This window comes from Chiloscyllium punctatum, chromosome 44, assembly GCF_047496795.1.
Source record: "Chiloscyllium punctatum isolate Juve2018m chromosome 44, sChiPun1.3, whole genome shotgun sequence".
Lineage (NCBI taxonomy): Eukaryota > Metazoa > Chordata > Chondrichthyes > Orectolobiformes > Hemiscylliidae > Chiloscyllium > Chiloscyllium punctatum.
Window position 1 is genome coordinate 24,810,543 of NC_092782.1, and position 15,596 is coordinate 24,826,138.

The 15,596-nt window shown below is 41.2% G+C and overlaps 1 protein-coding gene across 3 annotated transcripts in view; it reads left to right on the plus strand.

The window, feature by feature from the left end:
- LOC140466814 (coiled-coil domain-containing protein 87-like) overlaps positions 1 to 15,596 on the plus strand; it is a 101,720-nt gene that overhangs the window by 49,178 nt on the left and 36,946 nt on the right. For 2 of the 3 annotated variants that reach the window (XM_072562465.1, XM_072562466.1), the window contains one exon: positions 6,306 to 6,411. The exons of the other annotated variant lie outside the window; for it this stretch is intronic. In XM_072562465.1, coding sequence (XP_072418566.1) covers positions 6,306 to 6,411 — 106 coding nt within the window. The remainder of the gene's footprint in view (positions 1 to 6,305; positions 6,412 to 15,596) is intronic. 3 annotated transcript variants of the gene reach the window in all.

A 15,596-nucleotide genomic window follows, 5' to 3' on the forward strand; every position in this document is an offset into this window, starting at 1 on the left:
TATGCCCTTGATATGTTATTTGGGTCAGGTTCTCTTGGTCTATAATAGGGATGTTGCCTTATTGGAGAGGCCTCTCCCACACCCACATTGGGTAGAGTTGGGATAGTGCAGTCTGCCTTGTCTCTGTAAAAATTCTTGAGGGCAGTGAACAGCCCTGTTAAATTTCCATTCTGCACCTACTTGGGTGAATAAGAAGTCTAAGTTTACTAATACTTTTATATTGGTGAGACCCTCACTCACATTTCCCTCTAATTTATTCCTGCTGTGACCTTTGTCATCTAGGTCGATTATCTGCTTGTTTCCTTTTCAGCAATGGTATTGTTTTTAGCTTTTGCTTTTTTGCTTTTTTCCTCAGTCTGGGTTTTGTTGAATTAATTCACTTCCCAAGCTTCTTGGCTACTCTGTATGGGCTACTGAACCTAGTGTTAGTAGGAGCATTAACACATGAATTCCTGGTTGAAAAGTTCTGATCCTAGCGTGTTTGTCTGTTTTTTGTTTCAATCACTATTTGGAAGTTTTTCGTGTTTTTGAGCCATTTCACAGGCTCACAAGAGTCACTTTGAGAACTCCACTATAGTGGCTAACATGGAGACTTCCTCCTTCTCTTCTAAAAATCTCTTGTTGAATAGTTTCAGAGGCCCTTGTACGTGGGGCCCATTAACTAATTCAGATTGAACAAAACCTGTGGAATTATTGGGATTCCTGATGGTAAATAGGAAAAAGCCTTTGTCCCAATCATGCGGATATTCATAGCAGTGTGATATGGGAGTCATTGGTTCAAGGCTTTAATATGGGTTGGGTTTACCTGGCATGTGTGTAAAGTTCTTTAAACCTTTACATCATCCATGTGGAGCTTTGGCCAGTAGAAGTACTGGCAGATGCAAGCTAGGGATTTAGTGATTGGAATTTTACATGTTAACTGCCGTATTTCCCTACAGTACGTCAGTGGCACCACTGCCTGATGGATCATTGTTTATTCCTCGTTTGCAGGTTTTGTGGGGCTTCTGACCTGCCATCCACTTTTGTAGAACTATATTCTTTTTCTTTAAGGTTAATACTAGTTTTAACCTTTTAAGTTAACCACACATGATGTGTCCTTGCTTAAACTTCTTTATCTTTTTGCAATGTCACTATTCCATGTATATTGATTCAGGTTGTATGTTTGCTTGCTGAGCTGGTGAGTTTGTTCTCAGATGTTTCATCACAATGCTAGGTAACGTCATCTGTGAGCCTCCAGTGAAACATTGGTGTTCTGTTTCACTTGCTATTTATGTGTCTTGGTTTGTTGTGGTAGGTGATATCATTTCTGGTTCTGTTTCTGAGAGGTTGGTAAATGGGTTCCAGTTTGAATGTCTGGCCTCTAGGAATTCCTGCACATATCTTTTATTTAGTCTGTCCTAGGATGCATGTATTGTCCCAGTCGAACTAATGTCCCTCTTTATCTGTGTGTATGGATTCCAAGTGATAGTTGGTCACATCTTTTGGTGGCCAGTTGGTGCTCATGTATGCTGGTGGCTAGTTTCCTGCCTGTTTGTCCAATGTAACATTTGTTGCAGTCCTTACAGGGTATTTTGTATATAACATTCATTCTGCGGTGTTATGGACCAGACCAGACGCTCTCAAAGAAAGTATTCCATACCCTAACTTTGCTATTTGTTTTAAGCAGGTTCAGTGTGGATATTCCAGGAGTGATGCACCTGGCCCAACCACTTAGTTTTAAACAAAACTGAATTTATTTACAAGATTACCAAATGAAACACAAACAAAAGAAAACAGAATGCAGAACAGCTTAACCTATCCGAAAACCCAACAACTCATCCCAGCTTAATGATGCTGTTCCAAATACTTGCAACAACCCCTATAAACACCCCTTGGCAAAAAAGGGAAAAGTCCAACACAGGGTCTTACAGGAGAGATGTCAGACAGGGGAAGGATCAGCATGGATTGCTTCTTTGGGTCCAGCAGCTTCACAACTGATGGCTTGCTAAAACCAAACCAAACCAGAGAAAAACTGAGCTGGGAGAACTGGTCATTCCCCTTTCATTGTACAAGTTTTTAAAAAAACTTGAAAGACTTTTGCCTGAGGCAGTATCTGTTAGCTAGAATCAAATTGACCCTAAAATTCTTCAAACCTAGACCCCCTGGAATCTCTGTTTATGACCTCTCTGATAAAAAAAACAAGGACAACACAACCATCTTAAAGGAGAAGCATCATCACAGCTGGCTGTGGATATGGGGTCCTTTAAATTCATCAGTAGCTGTTTCAGTGTGATGGTAGGTTTGTGGGCTACCATGATACCTCGGGGCAGGAGTTGTCTGGTCATCATCTCTGAAATGTCTTTCATGTATGGTTGGGTGGCCAGACTCTCTGGATGTGTTGTGTCTTCCTGTTTAAGTCTGTTGTGTAGGAATTGGCAGATTGTGCTTATCAGGTAACCGTTACTCTTGAATACGTTGTGTAGATGCTTTTTCTCAGCTTCTCGTAGTTCCTGGGTGCTGCAATATGCTGCAATATTATTTAAATAATGTCTTCCATTTGTGGGTGTTGCAATGACTGTTCCTGTAGTTGAGTATCTGGTCAGTGTGTGTAAACGCTGGTCTGCAGTTCTCCATTTGCTTTTTGTTCTACTGTAACGTTGAGGAAGGGGAATCTGTTATTATTCCCTTCATCTTTGGTGAACTTTATACTCATAAATAAATTGTTTACATACTTGTGGGTTTCTTCGACTCTGTTGCATTTCTTGATGACAAAGGTGTCATCCGCATAGCGGACCCAAAGCTTGGGCTGAATCGTGGGAAGGCCCGTTCAGTCTAACCTCTGCATAACAACTTCTGCTAGAAGTCCTGATATTAGTAACCAAAAGACATGACCAACTATCACTTGTGTCCGTACACACAGACAAAGAGGAACACCAGTTTGACTGGGACAATACATCCATCCTGGAACAGACTAAACAAAGACTTGCGTGGGAATTCCTAGAAGCCTGGCATTAAAACTGGAACTCCATTAAACAAACATATAGATTTGGAATCTATTTACCAACCTCTCAGAAACAGAACCAGAAATGATATCACCTACCATAACAAACCAAGATGCATAAATAGCAAATGGGACAGTGCACCAATGCTCCCTAATAATGTTACCTAGCATGATGACAAATCATCTGACAACAAGCCCAGCAGCTCAGTGAGCAAGCTTACAACCTGAGCTACAAATCTTCTCCAATATCTCATGTATGTTGAAATAACTCTTTAAAATGTCTGCCACTGCATTTCTCCTGACTTGCCCCTATAGCTAATTTGTCAGTTCACTTTAGGTAGCTCTGCTTTAATGCCCTCGTAATTGTCCTTAATGAAGTTAAAATACTAGTCATGGCCCCACTCCTCTCTTCCTCAAACTGAATGTAAAATTTGATCATTTTTTGTGTAATTGTGATTGTTATGTATTTGCACAAATCATTTACAGTAATGAGTATATTCTATTTATAGGAATTTTATGTCACTTAATTTTGATAAAAGCAGTGAAAAATGTAAAGGTCACCATATTCCGATGCCATTTTAAATACAGAAATTATAAAAAGTTAAAACAATGTTTCTGCCATTGCTGAAACAGCCGACTGCCGACACCACAAGGATCTTCGACAGGACCCACTATGCCACCACTAACGAAGCCAATGCCACCACATTGCCGCCAGGAGAATGGAAAAGACCCATCAAATTTACGACTCCGAAGTCATCTATCAAGACGCTGCTGCTATAGCTCCTGCCATAGCCAGGATACTGTCTCAACTCCTGATTACTGGGTCCCAGTCCCAGGGACTGTTCAGATTTTCAATTAACACGCTGCCTTCACTGACGCTGAAGCTGTTGTTCAAGCCACGCCTGCTATAGCCACAGGAAAACAGAGCAGACTCACTGCCACAGCAACTTCCCACAACCACCCTCCTTATTTCCATAATCCCTCGTATCCCCATTCAATCTGATATCAGTGGTTGCTTTTCCAGTGTATTTAACCTGGTTTCTTTGCCAATCTATATTATCATGATCCGTTTGACCAGGTTGAAGTTGTTCGCTGAGGTTGGCTGGCTGTTCATCTGAGCTAGCACTGTCGTCCAGGCCAGTGGAGCTTTTTCCATTTATCTATGGGAAAGTGCTGGTCCTTATATACTGTTTGATGTTGCAGGATTCTGGGTAGAAGAGCAATTCTCACTGTAACATTCTGAAGATGAATCATCATATTCCTGGTTATGCAGAATATTTGGGCTGACTTTACTGGGTCTTAAATGAGAGTTCACACACCGGTCAACTGAAATACAACGATACTCACTGAACCTTCATCCTAATGCACCCCTGGCAGAGCTCTGAACTGTTGGGGTTGGTGGATGAGGGAGGACAGGGGACAGGAAAGGAATAGTAGGTGGTGGAGGGCTTTGGAAGTTGATTTTTCATGTCATTAAGTACTCCATAATGAGTGTAATAGACTGAAGATAATCACCACAAGAACAAAGCTGTGGAGATGAGGGTGGCTAGGTTGATAATCATCATCAGAAGCATAGCACACTTTGAAATTATTTATCCCACCTGACCATTGAAGCAAATGCTATATACCATAATTCAAAAAACATCTGATGATGTATTTAAGTAGACAGAATGTAACATAGTTGGAAATGGGATTGGGAATATCTACAGTTGAAGAACTAGTAGGGGTACAGGTATAATGTACTTTAATTTTCATGATACTAAAGCCCAGATTTTCTGACAGATCAAAACACTGAAATTAGGATATTGTATGAAGAGAATTTGCCTGCTTAGTTTGCTGACGCTGGTCTGTTTTTCAGAAAAAGATGATTGCACAAACTCTGTGAGTTCCAGGCCTCTTGTGATTGGGAACTTGACAGTTTCTCAGTTGAAAATTGCTGCTGCTACAAGAGGTCTGCAGCATCTTCAAGCGTTGGAGATAGGAGCAGGAGTAGAGCACTCAACTTTGTGAGCCAGATCTACCATTGATTGCAATCATGGTTGAAGTCCACTTTCAGTCTAAACTTCACTTGTTCACTGTGTGCCTTGAATTTCCAAAAGATCCAACCTCCATTGATCCTAGCCTTGAATATACCCAATGATGAACATCTACAATCTACTTTAGTACTGAATTCCAAAGATTCACAACCTCTCTGAATGATTTCTCTCTATCTCAGTCCTGAATAATATTCCTTTATCCTGAGGCTGCATTCCATGTTTCATGCAGATGGTGTTTCTGCTGCCCTTCCATTGAAGCTACTTTAGCAAAGTAGGACAGCTGTGCAGAGATTTCTGGCTCAGGTATCTGAGGGTAGGCTTGTGATTGTCACAAGTTGTTTGATAGATTTAAGGCACTATCAGTACAAAGATAGTTGTGGAAGGCATGGAAAGGTGGGACTACTAACACAATGAACAGAAAGTGTGTCAAACAACAGATTGTAGGATGGTTCATATTAAGATTCCTATTTAATTATTTGGGGCTTCCTACTCCCTGGAACACTATGATAGTGTACCTTTGCAAAGCAAAGTTATTCAACATGTAGGATCTGGCTATGATCATTATCTCCCATGGATGGAACAACCCTTTTGCACCCACAACAGACACACATGTTCAACATGTGCCATTCAGAGCAAACGATGTTCAAATTCTACTTGAAAGAACAGAAAAAATCTATGTGGTTTAAGGCCCATTTGAATTAGTACAAGCTGTCTCTCTCATTACTTCTAAGTCTGAAATTACTATGTTTGCATTCTAAAGTTTCAGTCAGTGCATCAAGTGCTTGGGATCTTACCTAAAATAAGGTAAGCACGGTGGCACAGTGGTTAGCATTGCTGCCTCACAGCGCCAGAGACCCGGGTTCAATTCCAACCTCAGGTGACTGTCTGTGTGGAGTTTGCACGTTCTCCCCGTGTCTGCGTGGGTTTCCTCCGGGTGCTCCGGTTTCCTCCCACAGTCCAAAGATGTGCAGGTTAGATGAATTGGCCATGCTAAATTGCCCGTAGGTAAGGGGTAGACGTAGGGGTATGGGTGGGTTGCGCTTCGGTGGGTCGGTGTGGACTTGTTGGGCCGAAGGGCCTGTTTCCACACTGTAAGTAATCTAATCTAATCTAATAAGTATTACTGTGAATGTATCTAAGATGCTGTATGTATTTCAGGACAATTCAATGATCTAAAACTGTAGCTATAAGTAACAAAAATGAAAAGTTGCAGCCACTTTGAATTAACATTTGAGGAGAGTCAAGCATTTGACATGTTTGCTTACATCATCTCTTTGAATGTATTACAGATATTTATTAATAAAGCAGGAAGCTGAAAGTGCTGTATCTAAATTTATGAATGAATCCAGAAATGCTGTTTCAGTGTCAGATTATCTAAATTACATTTCTATACAGGTATGTTATTGAATTATTGACTCTGCTTCATTATGATCTTTTGACAGCTCTGAGTGAATATACTCTTTTTTGTAAGAATCCATTACTACAGAATTAAATAGAAAATAGCCTGATCTTTTATTGTGATTTATTCATTACATGAAAAGAAAGCAAACAAGGCAGTTCACAGTGCTTTGTTTGTGCCAGAAATACAGCTAAGTACGTGAGATAACTGAAAGAGTAGGATTGTTCTCTTTCTGTGACTTCTCTCAGTGTTCTGATGACCCTGATAAATCTCTTTTCTTTAACTATGTCAGTAAACATTAATTAAGGACTAATGACAACTCTAACCAATCCCAAATGTGATGAAATTCAATTTTTGACTGATGTTTTAATATGTATTCTGTTTTTACTTCACTGCCACAATGCTTGAGAGAATAAACCCTATAGAGCTATATCCTCGATCGAGAGCCTCATTGGATGTAAGCACTAATTGGAAAATATTGGCTGTATTGTTGTCTTTCGATCTCTGACTTTGGTCCTTTTGCAATGTGTTGGCTCCTGCATACAACAGACTATTCTTTCATCCAAATTATTTCATTTTCCTCAAACACTTTGGATAAACAAAGATTTATTACAACCAAGTCAATACATGCATTATAAACAAAGGAAAATAGAAATGTTTTTTCCCAGATTTAATGTCCAAACTCACTTACTTAACCTTGATATTTTAATATTATCATTTATTAAATTAAAATATGTTTAAATATGGTAAACATTTAATTTCATAGTTTCTAATTTTTAATCCTGGTTTTATGTACAAGCTTGTATTTAGATCTAAGGTTCTTCATTGGAACAATGATGCGGGTTTAGGGTAAATCTATTGAGTTTGGAGATGAATTTTCATCTGACATTGGAATGAAGCAAAGTAAGATTCCACTTTTCTTTAAAATCAGTTCAGGCTGAAGCAGCTGAGTTATACCATGCAAGGTCTTTGCCAATTCAAAGCTTAACAGTAATGCTCAACGTTTTTGTGTGAATTAATTTTTCACTATGCAAAACCTACTTACTAAGAAGTAGGTGTAAGTATTAAAAGAACACTTCTCTTGCCTTTCTCCGATTAAACTCATTTCCATGATGGCTTACATTGATAGGTATCAGCATCTCTTTTATCACCTTTTTCGGGATAATGACTCTATTACCCACTTGTGTATGCCCAACACTCACTTATAGTAACAGAAGTGTTCTTTATGCTTTGAGGACATCCTTTCAGCATTGTTTCCTGTTGCACTTGGGAAGTTATATAATTTGCTTGATTTAAGCAATAACCTTTTCTGTCAAATTCATTATGTCTGCTGGGTTAATGACATCTAGAGCATTTCAACTTTTGCTTCTTGCTGAATGTGGAATATTTCATACGCTGTCTTAGCATCCTCAGATGTCTTCATAGGGAGTGCTGTTCTCAACTGCATGTTGACATGGATAACTACATTCTTTGTTTGTATTTCATATCCAGATAGTATCTCTGCAAACAAAGTAACATTCTTTGCATAAATTTTGCAGCAGATAAAAGTGGAGGAAGGTACTTTGAAGTGTTCAGACTCCACTGTCATTTTGTCTCTCCTAAATAGATATTGATTAAAATGTTCACAATTAAAGACCATAACCAAGCATTCATTCTAAGCCTGAGTGTGGCATCAGTCTGTGTTAATGCCCTGGTTGAAGATACAATTAGTTGTCTTTCCTGTATTAGGGCTTCTCCATATATGGTCTCTGATATCACACGACAATGTGACTTAAACATTGGCATGTACCTTAGTTTTGTTGTCACCTCATTGCTTGATTCTAGAGGAAGCTGTTTCTCATTCTGCTCCCCAGCCTTAGCCTTGAACTTGTACAGAAGTTCATGTTCTGATGACAATTTTGAGAAGAAAGGTGCAGGTTAAGTGAATTGGCCATGCTAACTTGCCCGTAGTGTTAGGTGAAGGGGTAAATGTAGGAGAATGGGTCTGGGTGGGTTTCGCTTCGGTGGGTCGGTGTGGACTTGTTGGGCCGAAGGACCTGTTTCCACACTGTAAGTAATCTAATCTAATCTAATCTAAACTTGGCTAAATAGTTCATGCGCTATTGGTTCATGCATTTCTTGCACTGCTTTCACACATTTTGGTTGTCACATTCTGTCAAAGCACTCAGCTTGTTAAGATCTGGGTGAAGCCCTTTTTCTGTCAGTTGTGTTGTGCCTGCCACACAGTGTGATAACACATATCTGCAAGCAGACTCTCAATAATAGTAAAAAATGATAATATTTATTTATTTACCACAATTAATACAGGTAGACAATCCTTATCCAAAATCCTCAGGACCAGCTGTCTTTCGGATTTTGGAATTTTTCCGATAAAGGATTAAATGATAACTTCATAGTAAAATATTTTAAAAATTACCAGACAGCAGACCCACTTTTGATTACTACAAGCACTGAGACAAAACTGATGCCTGCTACTGCTGGGTCACGTTGCTACGTCACATCTGAGTGATGTGGGTCGAGTAGGTGTGGAGTTGAGTTAACTGTCTGCACGCCAAACAACCATGTTAATGAGAAAAAAACTTCAGATTTCGGATTTTGTGATTTTAGATAAAGAATGTCTACCTGTACTATAACAACAACATACACTATAAACTAACAATTGACACCATCAATCTAATCAATTATCTTGTGCTTTAACTTAACTCTGGATGATCATACACCACCACACTAGATCTTGGCCTTGATCCACCTGGTGATGATCATCTGGTTGTCTTCTTCGGGAGGTTCCAGGGTGTCTTCTCTTCACAGTGGTTAGTCTCAAGTCACTGCTCCTGAGGGTGGTGTTGCGACGATTCTTATACTTAGACATCTTTGCATCATTTTGGGAGAGTCCTCATTGTCCACCAATAGATCAATCAGGGCTTGGTCACCCTGATCAATCGGATCCAACTAGGCATTGACGTGTTGATGGCAGGATGGTCCTTAGGCATCCATTCCTGGTGGTGTTGGTTGCACGTATGTCAGGTAGCCCTCTCCAAATAAGAGACTAAGGTGCCCATTCGTGTCTGGTAAACAACTCAATGTTTCTGATTGTCTGCGGATGGCATTCTGGTCGATAATATTCAGTTCCAAACTCGAGTGAATATTGTATTGTCTGCAGCTGCTGGGTCAATTACATACTGTCTGTCTGTTGCTGCAGCCTGTCTGGATTCTGCAGCATGTTTATTAGCACAGCCACTTTGGTCAAGGCTTGTCTCAATTTCCCAGCATGCCTTATTTGTTGAGGGTTTTTCATAAATCCATCATTGTGAGTAGCCCAGCTGGCCAAAGTTGCCTGACCAGTGCATGTACTTGACTTGAAACCTTTCAATTGCCTTCTTTTCTTGTTCAGCTTCAAGTTTATCTGACAAGCTCTCACATTAGTTGCAACAGACACTGATCTTGATCTGCAATGGCTTTTTTCATAGAAACATAGAATAGAGGAGCAGGAGTAGGCCATTTGGCCCTTCAAGCCAACTTCACCATTCAATAAGATCATTGAATTCAGTACCCTGTCATGCTTTCTAACCATATCCCTTGATCCCTTCAGTCCTACAAACTAAATTAACATCTTTCTTGAAAGTTTCAACGTTTTGGCCTCGACAGTTTCCTGTGGCAGAGAATTCCACAGGCTCACTGCTCACCGGGTGAAGAAATTCCTCCTCAACTCTGTAATAAAACATCAGCCCTTTATCCATAGACAGTGATTCCTGCTTCTGGACTCCCTGGTGATTGCGAAATTCCTACTACTCTGTCTAATCTTGTCTATAGATTTCAAAGAGATCTTAGTTTTTCTAACCTCTAATGAATATAGTCCTAACCAATCCAGTCACTTCCTGTACATCAGTCCCCCAGGAATCAGTCTGGCAAACCTTCTTTGCCAAAACATCCCTTCTCAGATAAGGAGACCAAAACTGCATACAACACCCCTGTTGTGGTCTTATCAATGCCCTGTACAGTTGCAGCAAGCTATCTGTACTCAAATCCTTGCACTATGAAGGCCAACATATTGATTTCATTGTGGCTCGATATCCATAAAGTAGCGGATCATCCACAGTAGTTTAGATTCCTGTACAACCGCTGCCTGCATTCATACTCTTCTGGAGAAATGGAAATATTGAATGCATTGATAACCATCTGTATCTTCTAAATGGTGTCCAGAATTTAGCTAGTGAATGGTATCCAGAATGTAGTGAGAAAACTGCTGCTTTCATCCAGCTTCACTTGCCAGTAACCATCCTTTGCATTGTGGGTAATGAAGACCTTTGCTTTGACAAGTCGTGGTCATTTTTTTCATGGCTGACATGGGATAGTGAGATCTCTTCAAAGCTTTATTGAGATCTTTTGGACCCAAGCATAATCTTATTTTCCCAGGTTTTTTTCACTGCAACCATGCTGCCAATCCAGTATGCAGGACTCGATACTATATTGATTATTCTTTTCATTTCCAGCTATTGTATCTTGTCTTTGAGCTGGAGTAGAGTATAGCTGTAGCTCTTCTTGTCGGGTGCTGGGTTGGCCTCTCACTTCCATCGAATTCAAGGTGATATTCTCTGGGAAGCCTATGAGATCTTGCACTATTTTTGTGCATTATAGTCAGCAGTTGCCATGTTAAGGTCACTTACGGTTAAATTAGAGTGGCTACCTTTAATCTGCAGTGACCAATGACATGGTCAAGATAGCTTGTGATCAGAATTCTCACAGTTGGGAACTGCATGCAATTCACACACAGATTCGAATCAACAGGGTGTACATGTATTTGGAAAGGCAAGGACTGATTAGGGATAGTCAACATGGCTTTGTGCGTGGGAAATCATGTCTCACAAACTTGATTGAGTGTTTTGAAGAAGTAACAAAGAGGATTGATGAGGGCAGAGCAGTAGATGTGATCTATATGGACTTCAGTAAGGCGTTCGACAAGGTTCCCCATGGGAGACTGATTAGCAAGGTTGGATCTCATGGAATACAGGGAGAAGTAGCCATTTGGATACAGAACTGGCTCAAAGGTAGAAGACAGAGGGTGGTGGTGGAGGGTTGTTTTTCAGACTGGAGGCCTGTGAACAGTGGATTGCCACAAGGATCGGTGCTGAGTCCTCTACTTTTTGTCATTTACATAAGTGATTTGGATGCGAGCATAAGAGGTACAGTTAGTAAGTTTGCAGATGACACCAAATTGGAGGTGTAGTGGACAGCGCAGAGGGTTACCTCAGATTACAACAGGATCTGGACAGATGGGCCAATGGGCTGACAAGTCGCAAATGGAGTTTAATTCAGATAAATACAAGGTGCTGCATTTTGGGAAAGCAATTCTTAGCAGGACTTATACACTTAACGGTAAGGTCCTAGGGAGTGTTGCTGAACAAAGAGACCTTGGAGTGCAGGTTCATAGCTCCTTGAAAGTGCAGTCGCAGGTAGGTAGGTTAGTGAAGAAGGCATTTGGTATGCTTTCTTTTATTGGTCAGAGTATTGAGTACAGGAGTTGGGAGGTAATGTTGTGGCTGTACAGGACATTGGTTAAACCACAGTTGGAATATTGCATGCAATTCTGATCTCCTTCCTATCGGAAAGATGTTGCGAAACTTGAAAGGGTTCAGAAAAGATTTACAAGGATGTTGCCAGGGTTGGAGGATTTTAATTATAGGGAGAGACTGAACAGGCTGGGGCTGTTTTCCCTGGAGCGTCGGAGGCTGAGGGGTGACCTTATAGAGGTTTACAAAATTATGAGGGGCATGGATAGGGTAGATAGGCAAAGTCTTTTCCCTGGGCTTGGGGAGTCCAGAACTAGAGGGTATAGGTTTAGGGTGAGAGGGGAAAGATATAAAAGAGCCCTAAGGGGCAACATTTTCACGCAGAGGGTGGTACGTGTATGGAATGAGCTGCCAGAGGAAGTGGTGGAGGCTGGTACAATTGCAACATTTAAGAGGCATTTGGATGTGTATATGAATAGGAATGGTTTGGAGGGATATGGGCCGGATGCTGGCAGCTGGGACTAGATTGGGTTGGGATATCTGGTCGGCATGGATGAGTTGGACCAGGGTCTGTTTCCATGCTGTACATCTCTATGAGTCTATGACTTCTGGAGTGGATAGGACTTGAACCTTTTCAAATGCAGGATGCGCTGATTGCAGATGACTTCAACTATAGTGAAAGTGCTTAATTAATGCAATTAACTTTTGAAGGGCTTCGTCATTTACAAGAAGTAAATGCTTGGACAGATTTTTCAAAAGACTGACGCCACTGCATGTTATTGTAGCCGTTTTCCATGTGTACTGCATATTCACGTATTGCATGAATAAGGAAAGCAATGTAGGTTGAACTTGACACAGTGAGTCATGGGTTCATATCAGTAATCACAGACCCCACGCCAAATCTCCTTTGTTTCTAGTTCGCCCTGTTGAGTCCATCAGTACTGAATCTCTGCAAGTTACCACTTTGATTTACCTCCAGGTCTGAACATTACCCCCTGAGTACCAGCCCTACAGTTTAATCAAGCCAACCATAATGCTAATCATCTCTCCCCACAGCTCACCCTCATATGTGGAGTCTCGTTTAAATCTTCACAATTATTGTCCCATCTGTATCTTGGGATGCTGCTTCTAATTCACAGAATTCAGATTCCCCACTTCTCTATCTCAGCAGTGGCCCTAATAATTTCCCTTGACTTTTGTTGGACAGACCCCCAGGACTGATGATTGCTTGCTCACCTCACTGACTTGCACAGACAGCCCCAAATGATAACTGCCAGATCTCTGACTGGCCTGTGCTGAACTCTCCAGACTGTTTAAACCAGACCTGCAGGATTCATTGAGGTGCACTCCCTAGACTGTAGTGATACAGACCCCTGAAGCTGACCGCCACAAGTGGCCAGCTGGCTATCCATGCCCATGAACAGATTGTGGACAAAACCCTTGACTTACCATTTGAAGGACTGTTTATCTTAGATTTTATGATCCAGCCATTTGGTTGATGCACATGCAATATGTTTGCTATGTGCAGTGCTGGCGCATGACACCATTATGAGATTGACGTAGCACATTGCTGTATAGCAGCATGTTATTCCCTTTGACTAACTATGACAAGTTGCCTGACTTAAACAGCAAGGCAAGACAGAAGTAGTGAATCTTTAAGTTCTGGCTGAGGTGATAAAGCACAAAAAGGCAAGGCAAGTCTGGGATGTTGTGCACATTCACAAATTATTGAATGCTGAGAGAGTAAGTGAGGAACCCTGAGATGCTACCTGATCCAATCCATAGATGGGTTTCTGTCCTTGTGCCATGTGCTCCAAAATGCAGCATTGAAATGCAGATCCATCTTGCAAATGGGTCAGAGATCTGCTTACCACATTGTGGTAAGGCAGGTACATGTGGATGCCAGAGTCTGTGTAAGGTGCAGCATGGGTTGCATGCCCTGAGGTATTGTTGATTGCAATCCAAGGTGGAGATCCAGAAGACCATGTGGTGAGCTGGAGTTGACACTTTAATCACTCTGACTTTCATTTCAGGAATTTCTGGCATCCAGTTTTCTTTTGCCGGGTGGGAAATATCAGAACCTGTAAATAAATACGTTAGTAAGGTTAGAGCTCATGAAATACAGGCAGAACTTGCGATTTGGATACAGAACTAACTCAAAGGTAGAAGACAGAGGGTGGTGGTAGAGGTTTTCAGACCGGAGGCCTGTGATCAGCGATGTGCCACAAGGCTTGGTGCTGGGTCCACTGCTTTTCGTCATTTATGTAAATGATTTGTATGTGAACATAGGAGGTATGGTTACTAAGTTTTCAGATAATACCAAGATTGGAGGTGTAATGGCCAGCCAAGAAGGTTACCTCAGAGTACAACGGGACCTTGATCAGATGGGCCAATTTCATCAAGGCTTAACAGGTGGAGTTTAATTTAGATAAATGTGTGGTGCTGCATTTTGGAAAGGCAAATTAAGACAGGACTTATACACTTAATGTCAAGATTGGAGTGGTGATGGAAACTCACAGAAGGTCAGGCAGCATCAGGAAGAGCTTCTGCCCGAAATGTCGATTTTCCTGCTCCTCGGGTGCTGCCTGACCTGCTGTGCTTTTCTAGCACCACTCTAATCTTGACTCTAATCTCCAGCATCTGCAGTCCTCACTTTCACTTTATACACTTAATGGTAAGGCCCTGGGGAGAGTTGCTGAACAAAGAGACCTTGGAGTGCAGGTTCATAGTTCCTTGAATGTGGAAACCCAAGTAGACAGGATAGTGAAGAAGGCATTTAGTATGGTTGCCTTTATTGGTGAGTACATTGATTATAGGAGTTGGGAGGTCATGTTGCGGCTGTACAGGACATTGGTTCGGCCAGTTTTGGAATACTGCGTTCAATTCTGGTCTCCCTGCTATCGGAAGGATGTTGTGAAACACGAAAGTGTTCAGAAAAGATTTGTAAGGGTGTTGCCAAGTTTTGTGTGTTTGAACTATGAGGACAGGCTGAAAAGGCTGGGGCTATTTTCCCTATAGCATTGGAGGCTGAGGGTGACCTAATAGAAGTTTTTTAAATCATGAGGGGCATGGATAGGGTGAATAGCTAAGGTGTTTTCCCCAGGGTGGGGAGTCCAAAACTAGAGGGCATAGATTTAAGGTAAGAGGAGAAGGATTTAAAAGGGACCTAACGGGCAACCTTTTCACACACAGGCTGGTGCACCAATGGAATGAGCTGCCAGAAGAAGTGGTGGAGACTGGTACAATTACAGCATGTAAAAGGCATCTGGATGGGAATATGAATAGGAAGGGTTTAGAGGGATTTGAGCCAAAAGCTGGCAAATGGAACTAGATTAATTTAGGATATCTGGTCAGCATAGCTGAGTTGGATCGATGGACCTGTTTCCGTGCTGTACAGCTCCATGACTCTATGACTCTAAAAGAGGCAAGATTAACTAATAATGAGATGTTAATTCATGTAATTAGGCCTCTTGTGTCTCATGAGCAAGGATCTCATTTTGGGTGGAAAATGTGACTTTCTGCTTTAAATGTCGGGAAGTTCCTCACTCTAATCTCTCATGATGCTAATCTCTCACGATTCTAATTTCTCATGATTCTAATTTCTTTGCAAACCTTTTTGTTAATGCCTACATTATTCAGAGCTGGAAGATTTGTCCCTGGTCAGCAGTACTAAT